Source organism: Sebastes umbrosus, chromosome 9 (genome assembly GCF_015220745.1).
Source record: "Sebastes umbrosus isolate fSebUmb1 chromosome 9, fSebUmb1.pri, whole genome shotgun sequence".
Lineage (NCBI taxonomy): Eukaryota > Metazoa > Chordata > Actinopteri > Perciformes > Sebastidae > Sebastes > Sebastes umbrosus.
The window spans coordinates 31,882,879-31,903,000 of record NC_051277.1 but is presented as its reverse complement, the minus strand read 5'-3'; the positions used below and the strand labels follow the sequence as shown (position 1 = coordinate 31,903,000).

Below are 20,122 nucleotides of genomic sequence, written 5' to 3'. Positions count from 1 at the left end.
GTCTTGCTGGTGGTTGACCTTAAGTGAGCAATGGATTCAAGACCAAAAACTGAACAAATGCTTTTTGTATCAAGCAATGAAAAAAGTATAATGTATTAATCGCACATTTTTTATCTGTTCAAAATGTACCTTAAAGGGAGATTTGTATTAATACTCTTATCAACATGGGAATGGGCAATATGCTGTTTTATGCAAATGTATGTATATATTTATTATTGTAAATCAATTAACAACACAAAACAATGACAGATATTGTCCAGAAACCCCTCACAGGTACTGCATTTAGCATAAAACAATATGCTCAAATCATAACATGGCAAACTGCAGCCCCAACAGACAACAACAGCTGTCAGTGTGTCAGTGTGCTGACTTGACTATGACTTGCCCCCACACGCATGTGATTATCATAAGTGGGCATGTCTGTAAAGAGGAGACTCGGTGGGTACCCATAGAACCCATTTACATTCACATATCTGGAGGTCAGAGGTCATGGGGCCCCCTTTTTGAAAAATGGCCATGCCAATATCCTGCAGTTTCAATAGGGTCCTCACAGCCCCGATATTGTCGGTTGCTCGGGCCCTAATCATTAATCTTATATAATTTTAAAACTGGAGCAGGTAAGAATGGCCACCATATGATTCCATCCTGGAATGGCAAGTCCATTAGAACATATCACATCTGCTGTTGTTATATCTACGATATCTCATTTCTGAATACTGAAGACATGGACTGTGTGTTATGCTTTATACTAGCGATTAGAATTGTATTAAGATTTGACTAATCACAGTACAAACAAAACACAACATGGGGATGTGATTGCCTTGGTGCTTAAAAGTAACAAACCTCCAAAAGTTACGGGTCAGAAATACTTGAAGAGATAACTTTTAACAAAATGATCGACCAGTCTTCTCTTCCTCCCTTTAGGCCCCCCTCCTGGCCAGCTCCTCTCCACACACACTCCGTCCTATAACACACACTCTTCACTTCACCTCAGTGCCATCACCAACACCGGCCCGTCATTCATCTAACACACACACACACAAATTCTCTACTCACCCCACGAACACACACACATACACACCCACAAACGGGTACACTTTCCACAGACACTACCGCTCGTCTTATATCTTATCAGACAGCATCATGCTGAGCCAGGAGCTCTTGCAGAAGCTGAAGTTGCCAGATTGTGGATGATGTCAGCCAGTATTTCAGGAGCGTCTCCACCCCCATGTTGGTCAGCGTGGGGGCAGTGGCTGCTGCGACAACCTACTACCTGGCAACACGGCCCAAACCCCTCCCACCAGTCTGCGACCTCCATATGCAGTCAGTTGAGGTTCCGGTGAGTTTGAGGTCTGTCTGTCAGAGTCAAGTATCTAAACGTCTGCAGGTTAAAATGTATAGACGTGGGCTGCCGCGGTAGCTCACCGGTTAGAGCGGGCGCCCCATGTACCTAGGCGAAGTTTTTACATCGGTTTGAATCTGTCCTGTGGCCCTTTGCTGCATGTCATCCCCTCTCTCCCCCATTCAAAAACTATCTCTCTATCTCTGTCATTAAAAAGGAATAAAAGCCCCAAAATAAATAAATAAATCAAATGTATAGACTTTTAACACGAAAGCAACGCTTACTTATAAGGTGACGCTGTGCAGATCTAGGCATGACTGATGATGAAGATCCTGTATATGATATATATTTGTTAACCATTGTAGCCCCCTAAACCTGCAATATGTGGAATACATTTAAAAAAATCAAGGTTTTTGGTACAGCTCTATTTCTCAGCTAGCCCCACAATTAACCAGACTGTAACTGTATGTGGATTAAATATCCAAGCAAGAGTCAATAGACTGAAAGGGATGTTGGAATTACTGAACAATCAATCTTCAGGTCCCGACACACCAAGCCGACGGTCGTCATTTGAGACCATCGGCCTAGTTTTTGCCGTGTGACCCGCACCATCGGCTCTAGTCGGCCCGTGTCGGAGGTTTTTCAGTCGACTCAGCATGTTGAATCGGCGGCAGAGCTCGTTGGTGAGAGAAATCACTCTGATTGGCTGTTCAGCTTAAGCGAATCAGTGCGCGAGAAGAGAAACGGAAGTGAGGAAAGCAAGCCAACAAGTAAAGTCAAGAGGGCACACACAGAAGGCTCTTCTCATTTTTCACCTTCATCTCATCTGATTATTCCAATACATTTTCACAACGAGATGAACATCTGGAATGAAGCTAAGTGGTTAGTGAGAGGGGTGTGAAAATGGTCGGCATTAATGTACATATCATAACAACGTCTTGTATATCCACCGTCCTCGGTCTTCCGTTTTCCCTTTTTGAAAGATGAATACAGACTACCACCGCCTGCTGGTGTGGAGAGTTATTTCATCTCACGCAGGCGCAGAACGTACGTGGTAGTCGGCCGTTGGCTGTAGTCTTTGCGGTGTGTTCAAGTGCAACTTTTTGGCCAAGACAAAGGCGACTGGAGGCAACGCAACTGTCGGTCTTCGTTGCCGCAAGTTCTCTGATGGCGGTTTGGTGTGTCTTGGCCTTTAGGTTTCATAACCCACATTTGTTTCTTCATCAGGGTGGAGAGTTGGCACGGCGATCAGTTCTGCAGAACGGAGACGGTCACTTAGCGCATTTCTACGATGATGCCAGAACAATGTATGAGTCCTTCCTCAGAGGGGTCCGAGTCTCCAGTAAGTCACAAACACATTATTATTAGTGTATGTATTTTAGGTTGTAGCGCTACTCGAGCCCGTCAGCCTTGCTATTGACCAAAAAGTATTCAAGCCTTTCCTCATGCATGGGGTGTAACCTTCATGTACCACTACAGTATGCTAGAGCACATTTTGCTTTGTAAGATGTTGACATAACGTTACATTTTACTTTCATTGACTTTACTTAATGTAATTTACTTTAAATTACTGGGCCATATTCTTTTACCCTGTACTTAACTGAACACTATAAATCACAGTGTTTTGAGTCGGCAGCTTTCACTGGTTACATCACAGCATCTTGCCGCCAGTATAAGATAAGATAAGATAAGATATTCCTTTATTCCTTTATTATAAACAGTTAGTAATAGTTTTACTGCTGCCCAGAACCAAAACCATGTGTGTGTTTTTTAAAAAACAGGTGTCTTACATGTCAGCAGCAGAATATACAGGGTAGGAAGGTACAGTATGTATGTGTGATAAGAGGTTGTCTCTGTTTTTCAATTTCTCCATTTGTTTTTCTCTTTTATTCTCTCTCTGTCGCTCTCCTTTTGTCCTCAAGATAACGGTCCCTGTCTGGGCTCCAGGAAACCCAAACAGCCGTATGAATGGATGTCCTACAGAGAGGTTAGAGTCACCATGAGCAGCTCACCTTATTAAAACATTAGAGCCTCTGGCTTGACAGCATTGGAGCCGAAGTTTGCAGGCAGTAACACTTAATAACTACTATAATTTATAAATGGTAAATTCATAGTTCATTAAACTTAGTCAATAGTTACCTTACTGTTAAAGAACAATGAAATGATAATTAATAATGTATAGTAATTATTAGTAATGCTATATTGTCTGTTATTTTATCATTAGTTTGTGTAATATGAAATAATTAGTTTATAAATTCTATATTGTATCATAGCTGATAGGAGACGATAACTATTACATTCACTCTGAATACATTAGTACGGTATTTATTATCAGTTTAATGTTGCACACGTTTACCTTTAAGAAATTTGTTCCTAAAACCTCTATAAACATTACATAGATAGATGGGCCAGAAACCAAATATTAACCACTGACAAAGTATTAACTATCGATCTAAATAATGTTTATAGATGCTTTACAAAGTATTTATTAACCATTTAACAAGGTATTATAATCATCAGTTGCAACTTTATAATGGCCATCCAAATAATGTTTATACATGGTTTACAAATCAGTTATTAACCATAAACAATGTGTTACAAATATCTATCTATGTAATGTTTATAGATGTTTTACATACAATTTCTTTAAGGTTTACAAATAATATCTTATTCATTAACAAATACTTTTATATATAGTCTATAACATGTTATAATGTGTGCAACAATACATTTAAATAACAAATTATAGCATTACTAATAATTAGTAAACATTATTAATCATCATTTCTTGTTTGTTAACAGTAAAATAACTATTAACTATGTATTTACCATTTATAAATGGTGGTTATTATATGGTGTTACTCATTTGACCAGTTTTACACATAGAGTTCAGTTAACGTGTCATGAGGAATACTAGTCAGTCTGTGAAAACAGATCTATAATGTCTTCTGTGGCTCTGGAGGAGCTTTATCAAGTCTGAGAAAATAACCCTGATGATGTCATCAAGGTTATCTAAGCTGGACCTGTCCCAACAAAGGACAAAGTTCTGGGCAAAGGAGGGGAGACCACACGTGAGCTGTAACTAAAAAGAAGTTAATTTGACATGATTAAAACGTAGGGGAATGAGTATAATGAGTGTCACTAGGCTACAAATGTATAACAGAAGGCCTGTGTTACAAACTGGGATTGTGAAGTTTAAAAGTCACGGGCATTTACATGGCAGGAAGAGTCTAGTGAAAAATTCTATCGAAGTGCATTATGGGAAATGTAGGATCCAGTGGTTTTGGAGTTTGACCTATACTAGGCATTAAAAGTCAGGATATCTCGGCCTCTGCTACTACAGGATTTTGATCATTTAATACAAATATGTCAGTGAAATTCATTAGAATATAGCTATTATATTTGTGTTTTGTAGGTCCCAGAGGATGCCTCCTATAATACAACAGGACTGCATGAAAAGTCATATTTAACTCTACAATCAGGAACATGTAGCCTTTATGAACAACTCCCCATTGCTTCGATGTAAACAAGAGGTTTTTATCAAACTAAATAAAAGGTGCTATATTTGATAAAAAAAATAAACTTAATTATCTGCTGATTCACTTTGTGTTTTACAGTCGAGCATGCTGTTAGTAAATTATATTAACATGTATTTAATCTGGGCCATTACCATTACGCTTAGTTTATCATTTTAAGCCCTGTATAATATTCCTTTAATACTTCTATAAAGGTTTTACTGACCATAGCATTTCAAATTTGTTTCTAATTGCCATAATCACAATCCTATTTGAACAGGGAGATGTGTTTGCTAGTTGTCTGTCACTGATAGTAAAACATTAATTCACCTTGAACAAAGAAACAACGTTAAATATTAATGAAATATTGCAGTTCCACCCGAGTGAACACAACAGTGTTATTACACCAGCCGACTGCTGAGGTGGCCAGTGACATATTAACTGAGATAGTAACAATGCATGTCTTTGTTTGGTATTGCTGCAATACTGAAAATCATAAAACATGTTCCATCCCTTTTGCCCCTATGTTTGATACATGATGAGGTTGAACAAAGCTCAGTGTATGTAGTTGTTTGTGGGTGCAACATTAACAGGTGTGTATGTATGTGTGTGTGTGTGTGTGTGTGTGTGTGTGTGTGTTTTTTAGGTAATGGAGCGAACAGAGAATCTGGGTTCAGCATTTCTTCACAAAGGACACTCCAAGACCAAAGACCCCAACATCGGCATCTTCTCTCAGAACAGACCTGAGGTACAGGCACCCTTTACCTGTAGTGCATGATTGCCGGGCGTCAAAATCACACTCCTCCTCTGACTCATAACTCAGTCAAATCTGAACAAACAGACACGCATGCATATTTTTTTGATTCAGTGGATATCATTATCCCCGATGTCTATTGTGAATAAACGTCAAAAAACCCGCTTAGAAATCAGAGAACTCCAGAACATGCCGAAGAATCATCACATTTTTAAGTTTTCCTCAATATCAAAGTAATCCAGTGATAGTTGTCTGTACGGGTACATTGCAGACAGGAACGGCTAACAGCTAATTCAGCATACTTTTTCCGTCCCAGTACATCCTTCAAGGCATTATGGGAATTGTAGTTCAAGAACTTAAAGCAGGATTATCCTCCAAATAGAAGTAAGATAGGATGACAAAATCTATTAATATTAACTTTTCATTACATCGTTTTTACCGTACCATGGTTCATAATGTCCCATTAAGTGGTTCTTATGTTCCTGTAACACTAAACTCTATCCACTCATTAACAGACATGGGGTCTGTGTTGAAAGCCTCTAAATCATAAAACCTTTTTTCCCATAAAAACTGCCCTATGACATCTGTAGTAGAACTCACAAGCAAATTAATTCTGAAAATAACATTGGTGTATGGCTATCTGGCTAATACATGTAGGGGCTTTGATAAAAACCTGTAAAAAATGATGGAGAAAATGCAGCAAAAAGGCTAGGGTTTATAGCTTTAAAGCTTTAAAGTAGGGCTGTCAGTCAATTCAAATATTTCATGGGATTAATTGCATGATTGTCCATAGTTAATCATGATTAATTGCAAATGAATCAAAACATTTTTATTCTGTTCCTTAATGTACCTTGAAAGGGAGATTTGTCAAGTATTTTTCACTCTTATAACTAACATGGGAATGGGCAAATATGCTGTGGCATATGTACATATTTATTAATTAAAAAATCAATTAACAAACATCAAAACAATAACAAATATTGTCCAGAATCCCTCATTTAGCCTAATAAGGATCATAGCATGTCAAACTGCAAGCCCAACAGGCAGACAACAGCTGTCAGTGTGTCAGTGTGCTGACTTGACTATGACTTCCCCCAAAACTGCACGTGATTATCATAAAGTGGGCATGTCTGTAAAGGGGAGACTCGTGGGTACCCATAGAACCATTTTCATTCACACATCTTGAGGTCAGAGGTCAAGGGACCCTTTTGAAAATGATGGGAGTGTTCTTCACGTAGCTTTAAAAACTTGCTTGAGCCACTACAACGTCCGAAAGATCGATTGCGTTAATGGCGTTAACTTGCGTTATTAACGGCTTAACTTTGACAGCCCTAAAAATTATCTATAAACACAAACATCTAGTAATAACTGCATTCCCCAGCGGATGTGCGTATACAGTCTATTTATAGTCTATATAGTCTAGTTTTTTATCTGCTATTGTTTCTGAGTATGTGGATTAACCCATAATGCTTGTTTGTCTCTCGGTGTGTGTGTGTGTGTGGTGTGTGTGTGTGTGTGTGTGTGTGTGTGTGTAGTGGACCCATCAGTGGAGCTGGCATGTTACACATATTCCCTGTGTCAGTCCCTCTCTACGACACACTGGGACAGAAGCCATCGGTCTATATTATAAACAAGGTAAACTACAGCAGCAACATACATAATTCATCATACCCTTAAACTGCCGGTGTCGTTGTGGGGTGAAGAACTGATGTGTGTGCATGTTGTTTTTATGTTCTGCAGCTTCCATTTCGACTATAGTATGTGACGTGGTAGAGAAAGCCAACCTGGTACTGGACTGTGTTAGGGACAGGAGGCACTCAGTGAAAACCATCGTTCTAATGGAGACCCCTGGAGCCGACCTGGTCAACAGGGGGCACCAGTCTGGAATCCACATCCTCAGCCTGCAGGAGATGGAGGTCAGCAGGCAGCTTCTGTCACCAGCTTTCTATTTCTTTTATTCCTTAATTCCTTTTACCGTAATGCCTTTTTTGTGTGTTGAGTTATTACCTCCACCAAGGCCGAAGGCCTAGGAAGGGGGTTATGTTTTCACTGGCGTTGTTTTTTTTTTGTTTGTTGGTTTGTTTGTTTGTCTGTTAGCAGGATTGCTCCAAAAGTTTGAGATGGATTTGAATGAAATTGTTTGGAGGGGTGGGGTGTGGCACAATGAACAATCCATTTGATTTTTGTGGCGATCCGGGTCATGATCCGGATTCAGGAATTTTTTTTACGGATTCCGATCAGCCAGAACATTAAGACCTCTGGGATAACACATGCGCAGTGTAACTGATGACGCGTTGATGACGCATGACCCCGCCTCTTTCCTTCAGAGAGAGAGCGGGGGGAGGGGGTGTGGAGGGGACAACTGTAGATTTGCCGTTTTTTCACATTTAACTCAGAAATTCCAGTTGAGTTCGACCACAGCACACTTGGTCATTGTTGGAAAGAGTAACGACGACGGAAGTGTTTTACGATGCTCCTCTACGTACAGCTGATCTCAACATAAACAAAAATACACGTGGATGATGGCGCAAGCTGAATGGATGGGGGGGGCGGGGGCTGGGCAATCATACGGGAGGAGGTCTGCGCTCTCAGAGTGCCATTCTAGTTTGTTGTTTTCATTCTTCTTCTTCAGTTAGTTTGGAAATATTCCATACTGTTGTTCACACAACAATTTTAGCCTTCTTCCTCTGTCTTTGGTTATTTTACTCTAACCTTCCATCTTGTTGGTTTTGTTAATCCTTAGCTTGGCGACTTGTTACAAACAAGCTAAAACAAAAGCAGTCTGTATGTAGTCTAACTATTTAGCTTAGTTTGCCACGTATCTTAAAAATTCTTGTTAACTTATCTGCTGGCTGAGACAAAGCAAGCCCCTCCTCTTTCTACCAACGGTACCTGCAGTCAGTGAATCACATCAGCAGAGGGAGGAGGACAAGAGGAATGGCTGATACTGACTGATGTCTGTGTTCTTCATTCTGTCTTAACTTCACTCAGGAATGTTATCTATTTTGTTGACATTCTGGATTAGTTTCCAGATATTATTGAGTTGATATAGTGTTTTGCTGTTGTGAACATTACTGTTGCAGCTTAAAGAAACATTCAGTAAATTCTAGTCCTGTTCAGAATTTTTTTTTTTTTTAAATAATATGTTAAAAAGCAATTATTTAGTAAAGAAAAATAACTGATAATAGTACTGATAAAGAACCGAACCAATAAGGAGTATCGAAAAGATTAGTAGTATCAATAAAATCCTACCGATACCCAGCCTTAGTTCTTGCTAGTTTTCTTATTGTGGTGTCTTCATTCCAGTTGGTCTAGTTTTTGTTTCTTTAGATTTTCTTTATTTTTTATTTTCTTTATTACTGTTTTTTGTTGTTGTTATTTTCTCTGTCACTTGATTCCATCCATGTTGGCTTCATTAATGTGCTTTTCTTGTTGTTCAGTTTATCGGGAAGGCCAACCATCGCAAACCGGTGGTAAGTAACACACTGGCCTGTAAATGACCCATAACCAGTCAATATTTAAAATGACGATGGTGGTTTGTGTTATGTGGCACTGTTTGACCATTGACTCCCCTATCTCTGCAGCCTCCGCGAACCTGAGGACATGGCTCTCATCTGCTTCACCAGTGGAACAACAGGTGACAGACACACCCAGACATACATGAGTATCTGAATATTTATCAAATATACACTAAACTCTTAAAGACGTTATGTGTGTGTGTGTGTGTACTTTCAGGAAACCCAAAGGGAGCTATGTTGACACATAGGAATATTGTGTCCAACTGCGCAGCCTTCATGAAATTGACGGAGGTGAGGCGCTGATGTAATACTTGAGCTGTTAAAGTTACAGTGAAACAACAGTTAAAAGCATCTTGAACTTCTGTCATAGAAGGATGTTTAGAAGGATTTTAGATCAAAGGAGAGGAGATAGGTTTCCTCCTCTACCACCTCCTCTCCTTATCTACTTCCTAATTTCCTCTCCTACCTCCTTCTCTACCGCCTCTTTTCCTCATCTCCTTCTCTACCTCCTCCTTTCCTCTTCTACCTCTTCCTCTCCTTCCTAACCTCCTCCGTCTCTACCTCCTTCTTTCCTTATCTACCTCCTCCCCTTCAACCTGTACCTCCTCCTCCCCTTTTATACCTCCTCCTTTCCTCCCCTACATCCTCCTTTACCTCCTTCTTTCCTCATCTACCTCCTCCTCTCCTCTCTTCCTTTACCTCCTCTTCTCCTCCTCTAAAAAGGACCATATATTGTTGAGATTATGGTCAGTTTCTGTTGAGTGAAGTTCAATGTCAGGAGTAACTCAGAATGGGACATAGTGAGATGCAGTGAAAGCACAGGATAGTCAGGGAAGAGGGAGAGGGGTTAGAGCAGCTTGACTGTGATTTAGCATTATTGTTTTTCAATAAGTATTAAAAAAAGAACAACATTTGGGTAACGGGATGACGGAGCAGGAGAGAAGGAACGGGGGATTGGTGAGGTCGTGTCCACCCCATTGTTTTTTTACACTTCAACCCTTCCGCTGGACATCAGGATCCAGAAGTGCCAGCATACTTTAAGAGGAAGAACTACCAATAAAACGTTGTCAGTATTTGTTTGAAGCGTGAGGGCCTTTGATAAACTCTTTCCTCTTCTCTCCAGTCTTACGCTCAGACCACCTCAGATGATTCATGATGTCTTTTCTGCCTCTGGCTCACATGTTTGAGAGGGTGGTGGAGGTACAAACATTACCACGACTGCTCTCCCTTCCTGTCTGTTTGTGTCTGTGTGTGTGCGTTTCCCCTGTCTGTTTGTCTGGGTCATGTCCATTGGTGTGTGTTTGTATTCCTGTCTGTGGGTAGGTTTGCTGTCCATTGTCTTGCAGTGATGTCCATATTTCCTTCCTGCCCTTGGCTCATATGTTTGAGGCGAGTAGTACAGGTATTGTATGTTCCCTTAGTTCCCATAGTCGCCCATCGTTAAAAGACAGATCAATATCCCTCCAAACCATGGGTGTTAAACCTCTCCTTCATGACATACTGGTGGCTTCTTAACTTTTCCCTCCTGTATCTTCGGATGTTGCTGACCGAGTAGTGTGATGATAGTGCAGGGAGGCCAGGATTGGCTTCTTCCAGGGAGATATTCGTCTGCTGGCAGATGACCTGAGCACACTGAAACCTACAGTGTTTCCTGTGGTACCCGCACCACCCGACTCCTGAACAGAAGGTATGATAAGGTAGGTGGGACACGATGGTGATAGCCTCATAAACCAACACAGCCTCACGGCAGTACGTGAAATAGTCACAAAACGTAATCTATTTGATTCAAGTACACAGACAAACCAATTTCTCTTTTTTTTCATGACGCTCAGCATGACTTTCAACAACATATTTTTGTGCATTTCCTATGAATATCCAGCCACACGTAACGCATGTGTCAATTTCCACTCCAGTCTTTTCAAAATAAAACTACTTCGGTTTAGGAATAGATATACGTGGTTAGGCTTCGGCAACAAACTGCTAAACTAGGTTTAGGATAAGATCGCCTTTTGGGTTCAAATAAACCGGAAGTGGCGTAACTTAAGAACGTAAGTTACGTGACAAAAACTACTTAGTAGGTTTAGGAAAAGATCGTGGCTTGGGTTAAAATAAAACTGGAAGTGCTGTAACTTTAGTACGGAAGTTACGTGACAATAAATCAGCTTTGACTTTTGGTTAACAATTACGTGGATTTACATCCGAATTGATTTTGTGCTGACCATCACAAAAAAAATGGGAAATTTCGTGTCTGTGTACACAAATCAATACATACAATTTTGTGATTCTGAGTCTCTGGCCCTGCTCATATTAATATTTTCGACTGGGTGAATGTTGAAGATGTCACTTACCTCCATTTTGAATGAATGCAGTATAAACATTAAGGATGATGATGATGATGAGGATGATGATGATGATGATGATGATGATTGATGAAGCCTTTGTGTGTATGTGTGGTGTCTCTGTAGATCTTTGGGCAGGGCCGACACCTCTCTGAAGCGCTGGGTGCTGGAATTTGCCTACAGGAGGAAGGAATCAGAGATAAGGAGAGGCATCGTGAGGAGAGACAGTATCTGGGATCGACTCATCTTCTGAAGGTTCAGGTACACAGAACCAGCAGAGACACTGTATAGTTGAGTGCTACATGTCCAGGAATGCATTTCATCAGGGCCGGTTGATATATCAAATTAATTCGTTAACTCAAAACTTTTTGTTTTCAGCACCATCTGTAAAATGTCTCCAATGTGAAAATTGAGTTATTCCATTTTTTTAAATTACAAAGTGACTCCAGCTGTCTTCCTGCATTTTGCAGTAGAATAGTTTGATGAAAGCCTCGAGTTCAGCATTTGTTATATGATACATTTTTACAGTGTTTTGCAATACTCCAGATTTAGCCGTATTTATTCGAGCCACAGTATCACGGCCGAAGAAAATGCAGCGGAGAGAGGCCGAGGCTGCGGCTGCATTAGTCTGCAAGATGATATCAAAGAGGCAAAACTTCTGTGCTTTTTGACAACAGCTGCTAGGACTGAAAACGCGAGTCCGTGGCCATGGATGTATAAAGAGACGTCTGTAAATCAGAGGGTGCATTTTTTTTAGGTAAATTAACTTCCCAGTAGTGAAGGCTTAACGGCCGTCATTTAAATCATTATGTCCTAAAAGTTGTTAAATGACCTAAATAGCTGAATCCAGATTTATTTCTTCGGCACTAATGAACGGTCATCAGACCCCACGGGACTGGTACCGGCCCTGCACGCTCATATGACAGATCTGGTTTCTGCCAGCTTTCTGCTAGCTGTATGCAGGTGTAATGAATGGATATATTGACTGTAATTCATCACTTTTATTATCTTCTAATACACCATGGGCTGTATGCTGTAAGCCTGTAACGTGGGTGGATGTATTAACGTCTCTGTTCCCAAACAACCGGCTATTGGCCAGTAGCTAGTAGTGCTAGTAGTATGACATAAACAGAATTTAATGTAGTTGTAGGGTATTTACTAACACGCAGGGCAAAAGACCAGCACACAACCACTTCTACATCCATGGTCTGTGGTCTATTGGACTCCATTTTGGAGGTTCATGACATGAAAAGGTTTGAGATTACTCTCAAAATCTGTGTGCTGGATTTTTCTGACTTCCATTTATGTCCATCGCTCACTTTATGCTCCTCTGGGAACAGCCGGGAAAAAAGTCTAAGTAACTAAATAAGTAAATAGTTATAATAGTATGCATATTTATGATATTTTCATTGTTCAACCACAGGCCATTTCGGTAGAGACAATAAAATAATGACAATAGAATAGAAAATAATTTAGTTTTACTTTTGTACAGCACTTTGTAGGCGGACGTTTTTACTGGCGTCCGGTAGTCACTCTCAGTCTTAAACGGCGGAGGCGTAGCTCTGCTGCTGGGCGCTGATGTTGCAATGGAACGAACAATTGGCTTTTCACTTCTTATCAATATACTTTCTTTGAGGATATGGCTGACGGGGACCCTCCGGGCGTCAGAGGCTCGCGCCCATGCATCCTGGTACATGTAGCACTGCCGGCACGGCTCCTCCCAAAGGAGAATTCAGCTTTCTGGGTTAAAATAGCTATGCGCTGCGGAATTTAACTGCTTCAACACTGATTGGACCACATAAAAGGTGCAGATTTTCCCTTTTCATAAAAGTGGTTTTGTTTACAATTTACTCTAAGTTCCGATACTTGGTGGAAATGGTGGTTTAAGGCACATGTCGGGTTCAAAACACTGTGTAAAGTCATGTAAGGTTTGCAGACACATGCTTAAGTTATATGTAGGGTTTCTAGGGACTTTTACATAGTCTTCTGGTTGAATGCTTTTTCTTTTTACATGAATTAGTTTGTGGATTGCTCCTGATAGAGCTGTCCAGTATTAATGTAGTGTGCTGCTCTGTACAGGCCAGCCTCGGAGGCCGCGTGCGTCTCATGATAACAGGAGCAGGCTCCCATCTCTCCTACTGTCCTCACCTTCCTCAGAGCTGCAATAGGCTGTCAGGTAAGGCAGACAACCACACACGCAAGTCGAGTTCAGCACCTTGTTTCACATGTTGTCCCGTCTCTTTCTATCTGAATTCTGCAGTACAGCAGATAATTAAAAAATATAATATGTAGAAATGCTGCCATCTGATCGGACTACGACACTTCCTCATCCACACTCCTCTTCTGTTCCCAATTAGTTAGACAATATAATAATAATAATAATAATAATAATTTATATATTTATATATTTTTCTCCAACTCAGTTCTATGAAGGTTACGGACAAACAGAGTGTACTGCTGGATGCACCATGACCATGCCCGGGGAATGGAATGCAGGTAATGAATAAGAAAGCTGTGTTACATCCTGTTTTATTTTAGTGTTTCCCGTTGAGCCCCTCAGCTGAGTCTATACAGATAAGCCCTTTTGTTCAGATCCCTCTCTCTCCACCCTGCTGCAGCAGCACCTCTGTGCTGGCTTGGTATCTGGTCTTTCATTTATTCATTCTTTTATTTCAATAAATTTACATGCAGAAAAAAAAATCTCCTCTCACTCTCCTGAGCGAGCCCTGTTTCTGAGAACGGGAGTGTCAATATTCTGAGTTAGTTAAGCCTGAGACTGTGATAGTCTGGCGACCTGTCCAGGGTGTACCCAGCTGGGCTCATAGATGATTACTATTTAAAATCTACTTTATTTGAACCTTTAAATCACCAAACACATTATTACTGGATCAGACTGTGAACTCACAGTCATGTCTCTATGTTTAGATAGATTTATTAAATATTCAACTATATTTTTCATCTTCAGTTCTGCTGGCTCCTGTGTTTTGTCCCCGTCAGATTAAAGATGAACAAATCTATTTAAAATGTAATGTAGGCTACAGCCTAATACACAGTCAGATTCCACCACTTTATCATCCATTAAGGAAATGTCAGTCTGGTAAAAGATGTAGTAATGAACAACACTGAATAAAACGTTATTATATTATTGACACTTTTCCCTGCTCTGACTTCTCTTAGAGATAAATGTGTACAGTCAACATATACATGCATTAATATCTCTACATGGACTGGATTAAAATTGAGGTTCTGCCACTTGTTTACCTGTTGCCATGGTGAATCGTATTATCAGAGCTCCATTCATGATGGCTTTTTATGTTCAGGTTCAACCTACTCAGAGTTGATTGAACTGACTCTGATCAGCTGTTCTGGAACCCAAAACTCAGAGTTTCCCACCTCAGGATTAGTCAACTCAGAGTTCAGGCTGCGACTCAGAGTTTGTTAAACCTGCTTTCTGAAATGGGGCCCCTCGTGTTGTGTCCATTATAATGTTCGGTGTTTGGAGCCAGCCGTAACAGCTGCTTGACTTACTACATGCCCTAAGTTATAAAGACAAAGTTGAGTGATTACTCAGCTTTTCGACAACTAAACATGCCGTCATGCCTGCAGGTCACGTTGGAGCTCCTCTGCCCTGTAACTCAATGAAACTGGTGGATGTGCCTGAGATGAACTACCTGGCTGTAAACGGGGAGGGAGAGGTGAAACATCTTCACAGAAACTCTGTCTTTCATATAGTTTACAATAATGTACGTCATTCATGAGAGTGTGTGTGTGTGTGTTGGTTTTTAGGTGTGTGTGAAGGGTCCTAACGTGTTCCAGGGCTACCTGAAGGACCCTGAGAAGACTGCGGAGGCTCTCGATGCAGACGGGTGGCTTCACACCGGAGACGTTGGGAAATGGCTTCCTGTAAGTAATGTCGTTTGAGTTCAACCTCGCACATTTTATTTCGCCTCAACTTCACAAATATTTATTTAACCGGAAGTTCATTACTTTTAGCTGCATTGTCTAACAGCTTGTAGACTTTTAATAAAATGTCATTCTGGGTGTGTGTCGACAGAACGGCACGCTGAAGATCGTGGACAGGAAGAAGCATATCTTTAAGCTGGCACAGGGGGAGTACATTGCTCCTGAAAAGATCGAGAATGTCTACATAAGGAGTGATGCAGTGGCGCAGGTCTTTGTGCACGGAGACAGTCTGCAGGTAGGTGGAGGACATTCTGAGTGTGTGTGTGTGTGTGTGTGGTAGTATTCCCTGTTTAACCGCCATCGAGCAAAACGCTTGGCCCACAAATTTGCTCCCGTCTCCTTCTGACCGCTGTTCCCTTCGGTGAAAAACTTCAGCGTCTCTCAGTGGGATTGGTGTATTATGAAGTACTAACTACACTTTATAATCATTCTAAAAGTCCCTGCTGTATTTAACTTACATGCATGATGTTTATCTCCAGGCCTGTCTGATAGCAGTGGTGGTTCCTGATCCTGACTTCTTGTCTGGCTGGACCAAGAGGACTCTGAGACTGGAGGGGCAGCTACCACGAACTATGTGGCAGAGCGGTAATACAGTTCAAATATATTCAGGAGAACACATTTGGAACATGATAGGTGGTGTTGATGAAGGGCTACTTGAGTTTACCTGGTAGGACTATGGGGGGGGTAACTATTGCTGTACATGGGGTCTGCACAAGATCAGGAACTAACATGAACGTATACAGTAAAATGCAATCTAATAACTCTGCATCAAATACTACTGTGTAAAAACTTATTTTTTAATTAAGACTGTCAGAAAAATGAAACTTTAACTCAACTTTTGTGGTGTTGTATTGGATTGCACTGATTGTAAGGTATTCCTGTTGTTTGTCCTCTGTATTCACATACATACATGTGTTTACAAAATGACTGCGCACATACTACCTTGGAATTATGTTTTTATTGCTACTGTTGCAGATTGCAACCAACCTCAGCCTCTCCCACTAGCCAAGCGTGAAGGAGAGCTGCAGTGTCCGACTCAAAAACGCGAATGGCCCTCTTTAGAGCCAGTTGTTGTAAGAGTAGCGCAGGTCATTTGGAGCAGAGCCAGTGTGTAGAGTTTGTGTGCGTGTGGGAAGTGAGTGGTGAAGCAAGAGAGAGAGAGAGCGGCGGCGATGGCAGCAAGTAAAGTTGTGGACTCCGGCCCAAGCAGGAAAAGTTGAAAAGTATTTGGTTTGTCCGTTCTGGGCTACTGTAGAAACATAGCGGACTCCATGAAGAGGACCCGCTCCCTATGTAGATATAAACAGCTCATTCTAAGGTAACGAAAACACGATTCTTATTATCAGGTGATTATACACTGAAGAAAACATACTTATTAATATTATATTACATTTCTGCCAATAGATCCCCCTAACTGTTACACACTGGTCCTTTAAGATTGAATGGGGGTTGTGAGTTGGACCAAACACCCATTTAGCATTGACTTGTGGAAAACCGTAGCCTGTGTTAAGTAGTAGCTCTATGTAAGAATCAGAAATGTCTTGTTAACAGTGACACCTGTGGTTGTTAAGTCAACAACAGTCAGCGCCCTGGTGCTCGTGAGCGAGCATCGGTCAAAACAGACGAGACTGAACGTGACTGACAGGCATCGTGGTGGTTAACGTTAGCAACATTAGCCAGCTAAAACCACAATATCACTCTATATTTCACATGCTTGGCAGAAATGTTAGCTTACCTGTCCAATAGGAATTTTGCCAGCTCAGAGAGTTTTGATACCCAAAACCAAACGAAGGTCCCTCCATGAATCGAAGGCCCGGTCGATGTTGATCCTAGTTTTCCCCCAATGTCAGTCACATTCCTGTTTTGCAAGTCGACCTTCACTAGATATAACTTTGGGTTTTTTTGTGTCGTGGAGTTTGTGTTGGAGTCTGAGTTGTGGTGGGGGCTGGTCATTTGTTGGCGTTAGCGGTTAGTTGCACACTAGCCCTGTAGCGGAGCTGAACAGAGTTAACGCACATGTGAGCACGCATGACGTCACATTTGTCGGATTTTCCCGGAAAAACTGACCTGCATCCTTCACATTAAAAGCAGTCTACAGGCTGATAGAGGAAACCCAGAAAGTCACGGAAAGTCAAATGTTTTGGGTTAGGTTACAACCTGTTCACACATTGGCAATAAAAAATGATTAAAAAACATGTATATGTATAAAAACGTACATACAGTCCCATTAATTGAAGTGACATCATTATTCTGATGCACCTCTCTTTTTCGTCTGTTCAGGAAGTCAAGGCAGCCATCTTTGAGGACATGGTGCAACTGGGCAAAGAAGCAGGCCTCAAGTCCTTTGAGCAGGTAAAACACTTGATCATAATTCAGCAAAGATTTGAAATATCTTTTCCTGTGTACCACTATGTAGCTCTGTAGACTTTGTAGTGTTCTTCCATGCTGTGTTCAGGCAGGAGATGCTGTTTTCCTGGAAGTGAAACATCATCATCCTGTTTAACACAATGTGCCAACATGTGTGTGTGTGTGTGTGTGTGTGTCATTTAGGTGAGGTCCATCTACATCCACACCGAGCTGTTCTCCATCGAGAACAACCTGCTCACTCCGACGCTGAAGGCCAAGAGGAACGAAATGCGACAGTACTTCAGATCCCAGATAGACGAGCTGTACGCCGGGATGTAAATGTAGAAGGAGGGCAACATGGAAGAAAGGTGTTTTTAGATGAAGGGAAAAGGAATAGGTGAGCACAAGCTAAAGCACACATAAAGAGATCCTCCCAGACCTAAAAGACCATCAGCATGTTTAGTCCTCATGGCCAGTAACACTAGAAACAACAGCGGGTTGGAGCTTGATTCAGAGCATTTAGAACAAAATCAATAGCCTATAGGATCTCTGGCACAGCATACAGACCTCTGATGGTCCAGAGTCAATTTTATACTTGAAATAATTTGTCTATTGATGAAATATTTTTGTCTATGCTATGTACAGTACAAATTCTGTGCTAACGTGTTGATTCTAATCAGCTATTTTGCGATAACATCTCCATTATGGGTGTTTTTAAAGGGAAATATCAAAGTGCAGCTCTGTAGCATCAGACATCTCAGGACTTCACTAGCAAGAAGCACACACACATACATACCTTCTACACACACGCCATTTAACGTCAAGGATAGAGGGAGACTCAGACCTCTGAAACGGGTTCACCGAGGGTTCAAGTTGGATTGGGAGCCATGTTGATCACTTTGTAACCCAATCAGCTTCAACATTTCAGTGTCTTTGATGAGATTTTTTGTCAAATGTTGTGATTTAATTCTACTATGTTTCTTCTTGAGTCTGCTCTGTAGAAAGTTGAACTCTTCAGTGGATCAGGATTGTTTCTGTTGGTTTTGATTTTTTTCATGAATAAGCTTGGGTCCAGTTAGGACTCTGGGAACCAGCAGAGTGAGCCATGTTAAAGATAATCTAGGGAATTCAGGTACTAAAGAACAGACCGGACAAAGGGAAACTGTGTCAATGTTTTAATTTATTTATGAAGGTAACTTGAAGGGAAGAGATTTGTTAAAGGAATCAGTTTTCTTAAATTATTATTATACTGAAGTGGGGTGAAACTATATACATTTCAAAATAACATTGTTCACAACCCGAATGCAATCCTTTTGAATGTTTATAGTTTGAATTTTATGGAAGTACTTTTGACTGTGGTCTTGCTATAATTGTTTTTACTGTCATCTCAGATCTGTTTTGTAAAGATTTTAATTAAAAATCATCAAAAGAGCGGTGTGATCTCATGTCTTTTGCTTTATCAGGGCTGTGTGTACAGGAAAAACTATTTAAATATGTAGTTCACTTTTAGAGAGTCCTATTATATTTACTCCAGAGATTTGTATACAGGTATATATGGTATTCATGAGGCCAGGACAATTTTATTTAGTATGGATTTAATTGATTATATGCACTGGACTATTAAAAAAAACATCAATTTTTCTTGCGTAGTTGCTGAAGCTAGAAATGTTGTGTTTTAGGTATTTAAATAAACTTTTTGATTTCACTGCTCTTTTCCTCTTGTAGGCCTACGCTACTTTGTTCCCTTGGAGCAAAAGGGTCTGGTAGGGGTCTGGGTATCATCGGATAATCCGTTATTCATTTGGAATTCAAAAACGACATTTTTTTTTTTTTGCATTTTTCTGTTTTAACCCAAAAACGAAACGAAAAATCCAAATTAAAAAAACGATCCAACTTTGGTTTCTTCACGTTTATTTCTGTCATTTTTCCGTTTGAATCGAAGAACGAAGAGCAGCTGTCACGTGACCCGGAACTAAAAGCAAACATGTCAAAATAAAAGCCAAGAAGATAGTGTGGTCATTCTATAAAAATGTAACATTCTTTAAGCACAGGATCTGGCAAACCCGATAGGATAAGATAAATAGGCTAAATAAATACACAAATAAATACATACATAGCTACATAAATAGATGTTTTTTTGTTTTGTTCTTTTCATTAACACAAAGTGCGTGATAAATTACAGGGAGGGTCTCTACAGATGTTATACAGAACTCTCACGTAATTGACACTTTCTCTCTCACACTCTTACTATGGGCTGTTTCTTTATGTTTTCTTTGTGGCTAGCACCTGACACTTCCACCGGATCCCTCACACTCCTCTAGGAAGGCTGTAGCCTGGTAGTTGTA

General features: G+C 40.6%; 1 protein-coding gene and 1 pseudogene across 1 annotated transcript in view; both read left to right on the top strand.

Moving 5' to 3' along the window:
- Positions 1-1,128: 1,128 nt before the first annotated feature.
- On the top strand, positions 1,129-19,210 carry LOC119494088 (annotated as a pseudogene).
- Positions 17,924-20,122, top strand: part of LOC119494087 (caspase-3-like) — a 39,603-nt gene continuing 37,404 nt past the window's right edge. Inside the window, exon 1 of the mRNA XM_037779695.1 lies at positions 17,924-17,972. Within this exon, the coding sequence (XP_037635623.1) occupies positions 17,939-17,972 (34 nt within the window). The 5' untranslated portion in view covers positions 17,924-17,938. The remainder of the gene's footprint in view (positions 17,973-20,122) is intronic.